The sequence below is a fragment of the Pholis gunnellus genome (genome assembly GCF_910591455.1).
Source record: "Pholis gunnellus genome assembly, chromosome: 7".
In the NCBI taxonomy this organism is placed as follows: Eukaryota; Metazoa; Chordata; class Actinopteri; order Perciformes; family Pholidae; genus Pholis; species Pholis gunnellus.
The window spans coordinates 777,501-792,469 of NC_136533.1; the positions used below are offsets into that span (position 1 = coordinate 777,501).

Genomic DNA, 14,969 nt, shown 5'->3' on the forward strand with positions numbered 1-14,969 from the left:
CCTGTCTCACCTGTACACATATACACATGTACACTTGTACACCTGTACACCTGTACACCTGTCTCACCTGTACACCTGTACACCTGTACACATGTACACCTGTACACATGTACACCTGTCTCACCTGTACACCTGTACACCTGTTGTAGTCATACAGATATCTTAAATAAATATATTTGTATGACTACAACATTCTCTGTATGAATAATTTACATGTATATAAATAATTATATAATTATCATGATATAAATATATCAATATCACTTGTAACATTTATATCATATTTATATAATTATTAGCTAAATATTATTTATATATATTCCATTATTCATACAGAGAACACTAGTATTAGCATTGATTTAAGACGTTTTAGATCATTTACTGCAGTAAAAGTACTAATACCACACTATGAAAATACTCCACTACAAGTAGAAGTCCTGCATTCAAAACCTGACTGAAGTAAAAGTATATTCATCTAGTTAAAGTAGTAAAAGTATATTCATCTAGTTAAAGTAGTAAAAGTATATGAATGTAGTTAATGTAGTTAAAGTATATGAATGTAGTTAATGTAGTTAAAGTATATGAATGTAGTTAAAGTAGTTAAAGTATATGAATGTAGTTAAAGTAGTTAAAGTATATGAATGTAGTTAATGTAGTTAAAGTATATGAATGTAGTTAATGTAGTTAAAGTATATGAATGTAGTTAAAGTAGTTAAAGTATATGAATGTAGTTAAAGTAGTTAAAGTATATGAATGTAGTTAATGTAGTTAAAGTATATGAATGTAGTTAATGTAGTTAAAGTATATGAATGTAGTTAAAGTAGTTAAAGTATATGAATGTAGTTAAAGTAGTTAAAGTATATGAATGTAGTTAATGTAGTTAAAGTATATGAATGTAGTTAAAGTAGTTAAAGTATATGAATGTAGTTAATGTAGTTAAAGTATATGAATGTAGTTAATGTAGTTAAAGTATATGAATGTAGTTAAAGTAGTTAAAGTATATGAATGTAGTTAAAGTAGTTAAAGTATATGAATGTAGTTAAAGTAGTTAAAGTATATGAATGTAGTTAAAGTAGTTAAAGTATATGAATGTAGTTAAAGTAGTTAAAGTATATGAATGTAGTTAAAGTAGTTAAAGTATATGAATGTAGTTAATGTAGTTAAAGTATATGAATGTAGTTAATGTAGTTAAAGTATATGAATGTAGTTAATGTAGTTAAAGTATATGAATGTAGTTAAAGTAGTTAAAGTATATGAATGTAGTTAAAGTAGTTAAAGTATATGAATGTAGTTAATGTAGTTAAAGTATATGAATGTAGTTAAAGTAGTTAAAGTATATGAATGTAGTTAATGTAGTTAAAGTATATGAATGTAGTTAAAGTAGTTAAAGTATATGAATGTAGTTAAAGTAGTTAAAGTATATGAATGTAGTTAAAGTAGTTAAAGTATATGAATGTAGTTAATGTAGTTAAAGTATATGAATGTAGTTAAAGTAGTTAAAGTATATGAATGTAGTTAAAGTAGTTAAAGTATATGAATGTAGTTAAAGTAGTTAAAGTATATGAATGTAGTTAAAGTAGTTAAAGTATATGAATGTAGTTAATGTAGTTAAAGTATATGAATGTAGTTAAAGTAGTTAAAGTATATGAATGTAGTTAAAGTAGTTAAAGTATAGTAACGGTATTGATGGATGGGGGTTGGATGGTTAACCTGATGCTGTAATGTTCATGTAGCACGTTAGCTCCTTCAGTTCCTGTTTAGCTTCAGTGAATGTTAAAGATGTCAGCGATAGATTATCCACAGAATGAATATATTCACATCTTTAAGCGTTTAAAAGATCTATAAATCACACGAATCACAAGCTGTATCTGTAGCATGAAGGAGAGAGAAGCTAATGAGCTAACGGTGACGTAATGCTACATCTGTTTACCAAATATGGTCGTAAAGGTATTTGTATTATTGTCACTGAGGACCAGCAACTGTTCAACCTGTTGACTTCATGTCCTGTTCATCAGCCCACAGCTCGGCAAGCGGACGCGCCGCCGCCGCGTCTCAGAGGAACCTCTCAGTCCTGTGAGTGTGAACAGATTGTCCTCTCGTCCCCAGCTCCGCCCACATGTTGACGTGTGTGTGTGTGTGTGTGTGTGTGTGTGTGTGTGTGTCCTCAGCTGTCTGTCATCAGGTCTCCAGGACGACCAGAACTTTCCCATAAATCTAAGCGCAGACGTCTGTCGGCGGTGATGAGCGAGCAGAGCGCCGGCTTCCTTCCTGCTTCCTCTCTCCGGGCGTTTCCTCTGAGCAGCTGGCTGGAGGCACCGCTGTCCACCGCCTCCTGCTCCTCTTCCTCCTCCTCACCTTCCTCCTCCTCCTCCTCATACCTCACACCCATATCAGAGGAGGAGGTGGAGGTGGCGAGCTCCTCGGCAGAAGACGGTGCTGCTCGTCTCACCTCCTCCTCTCTGTCCTTCCTCACTGCAGAGGAGAGGAGGTGGCTGAGCGGAGAGCAGGGAGACGCCTCCTCAGGTGAGACGCATTTATACACAAGTATAGATATATATATGTTTCTTCTTCTCCTCCTCCATCTCCTCCTCCTTCTTCTCTTCTTCCTTCAGCTCCAGAGGAGATCGTCATCAGTGACGATGAGGAGGTGGTGCGCTCTGCTCAGGAGGAGGAAGACGAGGCGATGGCTCGAAGTCTTCAGGTGAGAAATCTTCTTCACCTGCAGACGGACGACTCGCCGAGAGAGAAGAAGAAATAACGTTCCTCTGTTCACTCAGGCCCAGTTTGACCAGGAGTCTCACAGCAGACACCACCATCATCTTCATCAGCAGCTTCACCACCATCATCTTCATCAGCAGAGCCACCACATGGTGAGACACGCACACCATTCTAACCAGTATGATGTGTGTTTGTGTATATCTGTGTAAGAGAAACAGGAAGTGATGTCGTGTGATTCTGTGCAGTTCCCGCCCTACATGGAGCCCAGCTGGATGCCGCACCTCCTGGCTGCCGTCTCCCCTCTGGTCCACTTCGACGATGGTGAGATCCTCCACGGCCTATTGTTCTTCTATTGTTTACTATTATTATCACGTGTTTCGTCACAACAAGGAGGAGCTTGGGATCCTGGAAAACTTTAGAAATTTGGCAAGCAAGCCAGAATTTGCAAAAATTGCAGTCTGGTTGGGGTCCAGCTGCGGTATGAAGTATTGGCTCCATAGCGCCCCCTATTGAGTTTCACCTAGCTGTGTGACATGTGGGAGGTGTGTGGAACGTGATGGGACGTACAAAAAATCCTCTTGGAATTTTTCACTAAAACAAACAGGAAGTTGGCCATTTTGAATTTTATGACGTTTTTGGACCGTTTCAAGGCGTCATGCGGTCACTTCCTGTCAGAGGTCACTTCCTGTCAGCGTTCACTTCCTGTCAGCTATTACTTCCTGTCAGCGGTCACTTCCTGTCAGCGGTCACTTCCTGTCAGCGGTCCCACTCGTGTGTGTGTGTGTGTGTGTGTGTGTGTGTCTCTATTATATATACAGAATAACGACGTAGTCTTGCTCAGTGTTTAGTCTCGGCTGTGTTTCTACAGATCTGATTGGTCGACACAGGAGACGTGGGCGGGGCCGGAGGAGGAACGCCAACCCTGAGCTTTCAGAAGACCTTCAGGGGGACGACTACGAGGTGAGGAGGAGGAGGAGGAAGCAGCTTCACATGTCGTGTTTGTAATAAATCTATATTTTAACGTCTCTTCTTCTTCTTCTTCAGGCTCTTCTGGCCTTTGAGGAGCGTCAGGGTTCTGTTGTGTCTCACAAGTTGAGTCGGAGAGAAATCCAGATGTTTCCGACTAAAAGCTTCAAGACGACCAACAGCGGAGGAAACACTCAGTGAGTATTTATCAGATAACATGATACAGCTGATCAGCAGCACTGATCTGAGTCATTGATCAGGACTCTAACGGTCAGACTGTTGTGAGCTGTTGCATTCTGGGAAAGTGTTTTATAGTGAAAATAGTTTAAGAAATCACCGTCACTCTGAACTGAGACGTGACATCATTATGAATGTGAGGATGACTCATCTGTTTGATGGATGATTGGTTGGTTGATTGACAGGTGTCAGATCTGTTTCTGTGACTACACTGATGGTGAGAAGCTGAGGATGCTGCCTTGTTTCCATGACTACCACGTCCAGTGTATCGACCGGTGGCTGAAGGTAACGACTCCTCTTCATCATCTTCATCTCTCCTCTTCCTCTCTGAGAGTCAGTACTCTGATCAGTACTTTGATCGGTTCTTTTTTTATTATTATTATTTATTATATTTTGTGAGAAAAAAGAGACTATTTATTAAAGAATCAACATTTCTTTATTAATCTTGAAACAAATATTTTTTAAGCAGCAAAACAAGAAGTTCTAAAATCTTTAAAACAGATTCTCAGATCATCAATGATTCAATGATCTCATCAGTGATCTCATCAATGATCTCATCAGTGATCTCATCAGTGATCTCAGTGATCTCATCAGTGATCTCATCAATGATCTCAGTGATCTCATCAGTGATCTCAGTGATCTCATCAGTGATCTCATCAGTGATCTCAGTGATCTCATCAGTGATCTCATCAGTGATCTCATCAGTGATCTCAATGATCTCATCAGTGATCTCAGTGATCTCATCAGTGATCTCATCAATGATCTCAGTGATCTCATCAGTGATCTCATCAGTGATCTCATCAGTGATCTCATCAGTGATCTCAGTGATCTCATCAGTGATCTCAATGATCTCATCAGTGATCTCATCAGTGATCTCATCAGTGATCTCAGTGATCTCATCAGTGATCTCATCAGTGATCTCATCAGTGATCTCAATGATCCGGTTTGTTTGATGAGGCTCTGAAGACGAGACATCAGTAATTATTTAAATCAAACTCGCGTCATTGCTTTTAATTTCTTCATCATTTTTTATCAATTTAAATAACGTTTAGTGAAACTGTTTAATCTGAAGATTATAAAATACATTTCTATGAATCGTGTTTGATGACGTCATCATCTTGATTGACAGGAGAACACCACATGTCCAATCTGCAGAGCAGACCTGGCTGACCCCGCCCCCTCTCACCTCTGACCTCCTGAGAGCTGCTTCCTGCTTCATGAAGGACGACTCGTCTATTTCTACTCTTTATTTTAATTATTTCATTGTTTTTAGTTTTTCTGTCCTTCGAACAAAACCAATAAAACCTTTAAATCTGCAGTTTGAATGACTTTAAAATAAACGTTTGTCTTTGAGTCGATCGTCTCATTGATCAGCTGTTAGACCTGTTTGTTCCTCGTAGACCTGTTTGTTCCTCGTAGACCTGTTTGTTCCTCGTAGACCTGTTTGTTCCTCGTAGACCTGTTTGTTCCTCGTAGACGTGTGTTTGTGTGTTTATTCCTCGTAGTAGCGTTTCTTCATCGCTCGGTACTTCCTCAGGTAGTACAGCGCCTCCAGCTCTCTGCACACGTACTCTCCTCGACCAATCAGCTCCCTGATCTGCTGCGGGTCGGCGACGCCTTTATTCTTAAGGAACGACGCTCTGACACGGTCCCTGAAGTAGTCCCCTCCTTTAGGATACTCACGGCCCAGATGGAGGAGCTGAGGAGGGAGGAGGTGAAGGAGGAGATCAGTTAAGTTTCTGATCTTTAGTTTATTATATTAACTCTCAATTATTCACATTATCATCTGTTTATTGACAAAAGAAAAGCAGGACATATTCAAATGTGAGATGCTGAAGTCAGCTTTTATATTGCACAAAATAATAAAGTATTGTTTTATGTACTTAGTTACTTTCCTCCTGTATTCTCAGGTTCAGGTCAGTTATTGACATGTTTGCTTCAGCTGATTTGATCATATTGTTTTTATTAATAAATATTTACTTCACATCAAACTTTAAAATCAGGTTATCCACATTTAACAATCAGTTTAAAATTAATTTTAAATATTTAAGAACTTAAAAGTTCTCACAGAGAATCTTAGGAATCAAACGTAAATATATATATATATTTATATGCATTATGCATATATATTATTATATATTTATTATATTATTTATTATTATATTATTATTAATATAATATAATAAATAAACTCACGTTTTTATAGAGTCGAACCACTTCGGTCCTCAAATGATTCGCCATCGTTCAGATCTGAAAAACACAAAAACATAAAATATATATTCATATTATTTTCTCTATTATAATAATATATGTGTTGATATTATAATATTAACACATATATTATATTAATATTATTTTCAGAGTAAAGTTCCTTCTCACCGCTCGCAGTGACGTCAGCAGGGAGCTCAAATATCAAAGTACAGTTTGTTTTATAACAGTTAGCTTCTGTAGCTAACGACACGTTAGCTTACATGAACCGGCTACAAGTCGCTCTTTACGTCGGTTAGTTTCTCAGTGGTTGTTTAAAAAGCTCCGGTTAACGTTAAACTCTGGTTTTATATTTAAACTTAAGTCCAGAAACACTGACGTTCAGTCACGAGCTGCGGACGTGGAAACCATCCAAAACGTAAACAACCAAAGAGTAACACACGTAGAGACAGTACTCATCCAGCACAGACAGAAACGGGTCCGACGATTTAGCGCATGCGCAGACTTGCTTAATCAGAAGTTCGTAGATTTAACTTCCTACAGAATTTGTGCTTTGTTTTTCACGGATATTTAGCTTTAAACATGACTGTAACATAGTGTTTTTATACTATGGTATTAGTGGTTTTACAGTGTGATATTAGTACTTGTATTCTCAGTAAGGATTCGAGTACTTCCTCCACGTCTGATTACTTGTAAAACAAATTCTGTACAATAAAGTTATTACAAAAAAAATGAAAGCACTTCTACTTGTTTGTCCCTCCCGGTTTTCCGTAGTGGCGGTTTCTTCTTCTGTAGCCGGGTTAAACAAAACAAAATAGCTCCACTTGTCAGCTGTAAATAAACCTCTCACGGTAAATATGACACGTTTTTATAGAACACACTCAAACACGCCAATGTTCTCTGATGACTTTCCGTTAGTTTCGTGTTGTTTTACCGGGTTTTTGCGACTGTTCGGTAACTTTAGGACCCGTATGTAGCTAATGTTGTTGCTAACTGTTAGCTAACTAACTGTTGTTTATCTTTATTAATGTTGCCTTATTCTCTATTATTACGTATTTTTTAACAGTTTAACTGCAGTGGGAGAAGTTTTCAGATCATTTACTGCAGTAAAAGTACTAATACCACACAATGAAAGTACTAATACCACACCATAGAAATACTTTGTTACAAGTAAAAGTCGTGCATTGAAAACCTGACTGAAGTACAAGTACATAACTGTGTTAGAGTAACTGAAGTATTGATGTTTTCCTCTTCTATCTGATGTTTCTGCATTAATGTGTAAGTTTAATGTTAAATCATTTATATCCTGTTTACTTTAATCTACATCAATGCATCATAATCTATAAGATCGTCATACTTTTACAATTCATCGACCAATTGAGTTTATTTAACGTCAGAATTATGAATTATGTCATAATCACAAGTCCCATAAAGAGACCTGTTTTGTCTAAGTTATAACTATATATATATATATATATATATATATATATATTCTACACAAGTTTACTGCACATTACACTGGTGTGTGTGTGTGTGTGTGTGTGTGTGTGTGTGTGTGTCTCTCTGCTGTCCCTCTCTCCCTCCCTCCCCCCAGATGGAGGAGGTGACCCGTCTGGTGTCTACAGGAGACTGTGTGAAGATCTGGGATGTGGTCTCCATGTCTCCTCTGGATCAGTTCAACCCTCACAGCAGCAGCCACCCTGTAGCTCAGGCCTGCTGGAGCTCCAACAGTATCCATACGATGTATATATGTGTGTGTATATACAGTATATATTATGTATTGTAGATGATATAGATGATGGATCAGTAGTAGGAACTGGTAATCAATCACTAGGTGGACGCACACATTGGTTTATTTCTGTGTATCATTGTTGATTGATCTGCTGATTATCTTCTTGAATACGTTTTTAATCTTTTAAAGGTCAGAACCTTCTCATCACAGTTTCTAAAGTCCAACGTTTTGATGTTCAGTTTATTGTCACATAAACATAATATTCTAAGAAGCTGGGACTTTGAAATGTTTCCATTTTATCAGGAAAAGTGAGTCAAACGATGACTGAACGATCTAAACAGCTGCTGGTATTAAATGAGCTTCATCACAGCTGCACATGCAACACGTTAGAGATGGTTTCTGGCTGAGCGTCGTCTGATAATGAAGCCTGTGATGTTTGGATAAGAGGAGAACCATCCTTGACCGGTTCTTCAGACCAGTACCTGGTCAGCGCCAGCAGCAGCGGAGACAAGCTGGTGGTGTCCAGCCTCAAGTCCTCAGCGGTCCCCGTGGTGGAGCTGGGCGACGGGGTGAGACCAGAATATTCAAACTTTAATGTCCTCGTTTACCTGCAGAAGAAACGTTCTCATCTCTCCTGTCTCTCATTGTGTGCTCAGAAAAAACAAACCAGCGTGTGTCTGAGTTCCTCGTCTCAGTTTCTGGTCAGCGGAGGTCTGGATCACGGCGTTCACATCTGGGACCTGAAGACCAAGAGACTGCACCGCTCCCTCAAGGTAAGACCTCATCCTGAGAGCCGCCGTGGAACCAGAGGACATGAGTGCGTATCACGAGGAGGATCTCATGAAGGTCTCCGTCTGTCTCCGTCTCTCAGGACCACAAAGAAGAGGTGACCTGCGTCTCCTTCAACGCTAACGACAGCTACGTGGCCTCCGGGTCCACCAGCGGAGACCTGGTCCTCCACAGTCTGACCACCAACCTGTCCAGCAAACCCTTCGGACACGGCAGCAACCAGGTGATGAGATTTATAACATGTAGAGAGACGTCACCGTCTGTAATATTTCATCTGTAAAGGTTCTTCAGTTCACTGACATCATAACACGGAGCTCTGAAGTCCTGGTCCTCTACATGAACCAGTCTCAGTGTAGTCCTGATCCTCTATCAGACCTCCATCAGTAAAGAGACCATCAGAGAGAAGATGGTCTGTTTCTATAGAGTTATTCTTGATGCTCGTCATCGGAGCCACCGGGTCGGATTCTGGTGAAACCAGATGAACTCATGCAGGTTCACCAGAACCTCCTTCAGCTCAGAGTCCAGCAGAGACCGGTCCACCGTGGACAGACCCAGATCCAGAGGGAGGAGGAGAGCTCAGCTCCCGGCAGCAGCAGCGTCTCCTCCTCCTCCTCCTCCTCCTCCTCCTCCTCCAGGAGCAGAGCTTCTCCTCTCTGCTGGAGACCCAGGACGTGTTGCTGGACCCTCTGGAGGGAAGGGAGGCACGGGAGAACCAGAACCAGGACTGAGAGGAGCAGACTGTCAGACCTGCTGCAGTAACATGAGAGGTTTTCTAAAGAGTCTGGTGCTCAGAGACACTACCGCTTTAGTCCACAGGGGGCGACAGAACCAACACCAGATATAAGTTCCTTTTAGTAACTTGTGTTGTTTTTGATCTCCAGCCCATCCACGACCTGAGGCTGTCCGCTCTGAAGCGCTCTCTGCTGGGCAGCGTGTCTGACAGCGGCACCGTGGTCCTGTGGGACTCCAACACCCAAAAAGAGCTCCACGTGTTCGACGGGGCCCACAAGGCCCCCGGATCCGGCCTCGCCTTCTCCCCCGCCAGCGAGCTGCTGGTGGTCAGCGTCGGCCTGGACAAGAAGATCGTCTGCTACGACACGGCCAGCAAGATGTGAGACCAACCGATAGATCTGCTTTTTATTCTTTATTCATGTTCATCTACTCACTACGCTCTCCATGAAGAGATTATTGTTCTGTCTATAAAGTGAAAGTAAATAGTGAAATATTACACGAAAGTTTAGTCCAAAACCCAAAGACGATCATTTTATATAATAATAATATATATATATAATCATATATTACAGATAAAAGATAAAATCAGAGATTAAATTGATATTTTTTCCTGCAAAATTAACAATTTTTAAAAACTGATGAGCTGAATAGCTGCCCAGTTATTCTCCATATTATTTAATACAACACACGGCTGTATTTACACATTACTTTGAGCACTCAGTGGTGTTTATCGGTACACTCTGTGCTTTTACGACCACCTGTTTTTATGCACATTTTTTATTTGCACATTAAAAAAAGAAACCTGAGTGGAAACGATGAAGATTCAAAACAATCGGCACAAAAAAGGGTTTTTGTGGAAGAGTTTGTTGTAGAGATAAAAGCAAGCTCCTGTGTGTGTGTGTGTGTGTGTGTGTGTGTGTGTGTGTGTGTGTGTGTGTGTGTGTGTGTGTGTGTGTGTGTGTGTGTGTGTGTGTGTGTGTGTGTGTGTGTGTGTGTGTGTGTGTGTGTGTGTGTGTGTGTGTGTCTCCAGCATCCTGAGGTCGATCCGGGTGGACAGTCCTCTGACCTCGGTGGACTTCATGCCGGATGGCACCGGTTTGGTCGTGGGATCCACTCAGGGGAAGATCTACCAGTACGATCTGAGGAACTCCAGCGCCCCCACCAGGATCACAGCGGCACACAAAACCTCCGTCACCTGTCTGCGCTTCCAGAGTAGCACCAGTAAACACAAGGTACCATCAGACCAACACCAGTAAACAAAGTACCATCAGACCAACACCAGTAAACAAAGTACCATCAGACCAACACCAGTAAACACAAGGTACCATCAGACCAACACCAGTAAACACAAGGTACCATCAGACCAACACCAGTAAACAAAGTACCATCAGACCAACACCATTAAACACAAAGTACCATCAGACCAACACCAGTAAACACAAGGTACCATCAGAGCAACACCAGTAAACACAAAGTACCATCAGACCAACACCAGTAAACACAAGGTACCATCAGACCAACACCAGTAAACACAAAGTACCATCAGACCAACACCAGTAAACACAAAGTACCATCAGACCAACACCAGTAAACAAAGTACCATCAGACCAACACCATTAAACACAAAGTACCATCAGACCAACACCAGTAAACACAAGGTACCATCAGAGCAACACCAGTAAACAAAGTACCATCAGACCAACACCAGTAAACAAAGTACCATCAGACCAACACCAGTAAACAAAGTACCATCAGACCAACACCAGTAAACACAAGGTACCATCAGACCAACACCAGTAAACACAAGGTACCATCAGACCAACACCAGTAAACAAAGTACCATCAGACCAACACCAGTAAACAAAGTACCATCAGACCAACACCATTAAACACAAAGATCAGAGATCAGACCAGTGAGGAATATTATTGTCTGAGATGTTTCTTCAGCTTCATTCATGAGCTCCACGATTTAAACAACCTCGTCTTTTACAAACATTTTTCATGATTTGTTAAAGTCAGTAAATACGTCTCTCTCTGTTTCTCCTTTATCTTGTTCTCCTTCTTCATCTTCCTCTTCTCTTTCTTCTTCTTCGTTTTCTCCTTCTTCATCTCCTCCTCCTCCTTCTTCTTCTGCTCCAGTCTAGTAAACTCGGCTCCGCCAAGATTGTGAAGAGATCTTCCATCAAGCTGTCAAACAGCCAGACAGACCCCACCCCCGGCACAAGCCCCGCCCCCTTCAGACAGGTGACGGGTACAGGTGGGTTCGTGTCATTACAACATTTATTGAGATATATTATTATGCAGATTATGCAACATCTATTTTATCTAATGAGATTTGTCTCATAATCATTTTGAAATGAAAGTGGTTTTGTCAGCCTAGCAGACCAACACGCCATCTTTGTTTTGACAAACTTCCTGCCAGTCCTGTTAACTTTATCCACTACTGCACCAGAAAAAGACTGAAAAAAGACATTGTTACCAAAAGGTTTCATTTGTATTTCCAATATTAATAGTTTATTTAATGAGAGATTGATACTGGGAGTTCAGCAACCTCCAGTTCTGCCGAGTAAAGCCAATGTACACACAACATGTCTCGATACTTTGCTGTATCTGGGTTTTTTCCCTTCAGATATCCGTTAGTTGCGTTGTGTGTCCAGCAGGGGCCGCTGGTCCAGATCCGATGTCCCTTGAGGCTGAAGGCCAGCAGGGGGCGGAGCCACTTCCTGCGGTGGAGAAGTTCAGCAACGTCGGACGAAACAGTCTGGACGTCTTCTCTCCTGCTCGGGAAGGTCAGAACCTGGACCTTTTTAAAGACCCCCTTGATCCAGATCACCAGCTGTGTGTACATGACATCGGTATAAACCTTCAGCTCTTCTTTCTGTTCAGACTCTCGGGCCCAGGGGATGACCGGAGACACTCCGTTTGGGAGGACACACGGTACGACAGGAAGTTGGTGTGGATGATGATGCTGGTTCTGTTTCTGCTGCTGGTTCTGGACTAACCTTGATGCTGTGTTTCCATAGCTACCAGTTTGGAGATGCTGTCCAGAGAAGGGGAGGGTCAGCAGGTCATCGGTCGGGCCAGTCTGGACATCTTCTCCCCAGTCAGAGAAGGTCAGACTCTACTGGTTTCTACTGGTCTGTCCGTCCCTGGTTTCTGTAGTTGCTAACTAGCATAACACACCACAAGGAAGAATTGCATTGTGGGTAATGTAGGTGGCAGGTTTCGATGAAGAAGAAGATTGTGTGGAATAAAAAAGACAAATCTCTGGTTCTGCTGCATCCATTTTGATTCTTTAAGGATTCTCACAGTCTTAGTTTCAGTTTCATTCAGACTTCGGATGAATTATTATTTATTTTTTCCAGATGTGACCTCCCACCGTAAGACCCCGCTAGGAACGCCGCTGATAGGCGCTGCAGCCCGCTGCTACAGCCCGCTGTCCGTCTACCAGACCCCGCCCCCGATCAGAGAGGAGGAGCCAATCACTGCTGCTGCAGCCGAACCATGTGACTCCAGAAAGGTGCTGACCTCTGACCTCAATCTAGTGTATGATCATAGAGTGGAGCGGTGTGTCAAACAACAACACTCTCTTTATTGACAGTCCGACAAGACCAGCAACTCCAGCCTGGAGGGGGAGGGTCCGGCCACGCCCACAGCACCTCAGCTGACCAATCACAGCCAGCCGGCCCCGCCCTCCTTCACTCCAGATCCTGGCCTCAGGAGAGCCAATGGGATTCAAGCTCAGCTGATCTACGAGTCTCCTGTCCAGGGAGCTTCAGCCAGCACCACTGCAGGTACTGGTCTCTAACTGGTCTTACTGACCCTGGTTCCTGGTCTCTAACTAGTCTTACTGACCCTGGTTCCTGGTCTCTAACTGGTCTTACTGACCCTGGTTCCTGGTCTCTAAAGGGTCTTACTGACCCTGGTTTCTGGTCTCTAACTGGTCTTACTGACCCTGGTTTCTGGTCTCTAACTGGTCTTACTGACCCTGGTTTCTGGTCTCTAACTGGTCTTAATGACTCTGGTTTCTGGTCTCTAACTGGTCTTAATGACTCTGGTTTCTGGTCTCTAACTGGTCTTAATGACTCTGGTTCCTGGTCTCTAACTGGTCTGTCTGTCCCTTCAGGTCCAGCTCTGTCGACAGCTGTCTCCTCGTCTCTGTCCCAGAACATCGCTGAGGTGGTGGGTCAGGCGGGAGCCGCTCCTCTCACGTCCCTGCAGATCCACTTCATCCAGAACATGATCCACGAGACTCTGGAGGACTTCAGGTCCGTCCCAAACCTTTTGGACTCCTTTTCCTTTTAAAGACGTGTACAAAGATTGTGGGAACCCTCACGTTGATGATGTTTTGTCCTTCGTCTCCCCAGGGACGCCTGTCACAGAGACGTCGTCAACCTGCAGGTCGAGATGGTCCGACAGTTTTACATCCAGCTGGTATGAACCACCATCAGATAGTGAACTATGAGTCCAGAGCAGGAGACAACAAGAGTCAAAGCTTCACGTGTTAAAGCTGCATTCTCTCTAGTGTCCACCAGGGGGCGACTCCTCTGGTTGTATAGAAGTCTATGAGAAAATGACTCTACTTCTCTCTTGATTTATTACCTCAGTAAACATTGTAAACATGAGTTTATGGTCTCAATCTCTAGTTTCAAGTCTTCTTCAATACAGCATGATGTTCATTTAGTAAATGATGGTCCATTTAGAGTCACACAGACCATAAAGCAGGGGATGCTTTAGGGGCGGGGCTACACAGTGATTGACAGGTCTCTACCAGAGACGTATACGGCGTCTCTACGTCGCTCCTCCTCAGTCCAGATATGGTCACTTCCTGTTCACTGGTTGCAAAAGATGGCGACGGCTAAAAACGCTGAACTCGAGGCTTCAAAACATCCACAAACTAATGAGAAGACTACGTCCTCGTCTTATAGACGGTCTGAGGTCCAGAGGCATTCCTTCTAAACTTTATTTAAACACAACAAAGTTTGATATCTTAACGTCTTTCAGTCGACACCAACTCTCCGGAGACGTCAATATTTTCCCTGTTCTGTGTTTCCAGAACGAGATCCACGGTCTGATCGAGAAATACTCGGTGAACGAGTCTCTGGTGGAGGAGGTGGAGCGGCTGAAGGAGGAGAACCGCCGGCTCAAGACCAACTACTGAGCCTCTGATCTAGACTGGGTCCAGGATTTATTTAAGAGTCTTCATTCAGAACTAAGAGGAGAACAGCGACTCTGACCTTCTTCACCAGCAGCATCAGACCTGTGAGTGGAGCTACAGAAGGAACAGACGTCCAGATGTTCAGATGTCCGTCAGACGTTAACACATCTTTTGGTATTTGTCATTTTATTTGACCCTCCAGCCTGAAGACGCACCGGTTCTCTCCATCTCCATCATGTTTTTGATAAGAAACATTTTGTCTAAAGAATAAATACAAAGATTAATATTGAAAATAAAACCAGAACTCCTTTTTGTGTCACTTTAAATGATGAAAGCAGACGGTAACGAGGTCATTACATCATGTGATAAACTGAAGTTTATTCTCACGTTTATGTCCGTGTTTGTCTGTTCATTTACAAACGTTTCCTT

The 14,969-nt window shown here is 42.2% G+C and overlaps 3 protein-coding genes across 5 annotated transcripts in view; 2 read left to right on the plus strand and 1 right to left on the minus strand.

The window, feature by feature from the left end:
• LOC306698622 (uncharacterized protein) overlaps positions 1-5,190 on the plus strand; it is a 6,504-nt gene extending 1,314 nt beyond the window's left edge. Inside the window, exons 3-11 of one of the 2 annotated variants that reach the window (XM_079163013.1) lie at positions 2,016-2,073; positions 2,169-2,523; positions 2,613-2,701; positions 2,778-2,870; positions 2,964-3,039; positions 3,587-3,678; positions 3,763-3,881; positions 4,107-4,206; positions 5,051-5,190. In XM_079163013.1, coding sequence (XP_079019139.1) covers positions 2,016-2,073; positions 2,169-2,523; positions 2,613-2,701; positions 2,778-2,870; positions 2,964-3,039; positions 3,587-3,678; positions 3,763-3,881; positions 4,107-4,206; positions 5,051-5,113 — 1,045 coding nt within the window. In that variant the 3' untranslated portion in view covers positions 5,114-5,190. The remainder of the gene's footprint in view (positions 1-2,015; positions 2,074-2,168; positions 2,524-2,612; positions 2,702-2,777; positions 2,871-2,963; positions 3,040-3,586; positions 3,679-3,762; positions 3,882-4,106; positions 4,207-5,050) is intronic. The other variant, XM_079163014.1, reaches the window with a different exon arrangement.
• Positions 5,191-5,413: 223 nt separating this feature from the next.
• On the minus strand, positions 5,414-6,578 carry lyrm5b (LYR motif containing 5b; the record flags this gene model as incomplete). Its single annotated transcript, XM_079163015.1, has 3 exons — positions 6,301-6,578; positions 6,118-6,171; positions 5,414-5,620 (listed from the first exon to the last, which is right to left on the minus strand). The coding sequence occupies exons 2-3, from the start codon at positions 6,160-6,162 to the stop codon at positions 5,414-5,416; spliced, it is 252 nt and encodes an 83-aa protein (XP_079019141.1). The 5' UTR covers positions 6,163-6,171; positions 6,301-6,578.
• Positions 6,579-6,884: 306 nt separating this feature from the next.
• Positions 6,885-14,884, plus strand: nedd1 (NEDD1 gamma-tubulin ring complex targeting factor). Of its 2 annotated transcripts, none has more exons than XM_079162286.1 (16): positions 6,885-6,980; positions 7,724-7,859; positions 8,336-8,430; positions 8,518-8,634; positions 8,733-8,873; positions 9,532-9,761; positions 10,413-10,614; positions 11,522-11,639; positions 12,040-12,171; positions 12,269-12,319; positions 12,406-12,495; positions 12,748-12,902; positions 12,984-13,176; positions 13,509-13,650; positions 13,750-13,816; positions 14,439-14,884. In XM_079162286.1, exons 2-16 carry the CDS (start codon positions 7,724-7,726, stop codon positions 14,541-14,543), a joined length of 1,974 nt encoding a protein of 657 aa, XP_079018412.1. In that variant the 5' UTR covers positions 6,885-6,980; the 3' UTR covers positions 14,544-14,884. The 2 variants fall into 2 exon arrangements, with proteins under 2 accessions (XP_079018412.1, XP_079018413.1); XM_079162287.1 differs by having other exon boundaries at positions 12,043-12,171.
• The last annotated feature ends 85 nt before the right edge of the window (positions 14,885-14,969 follow it).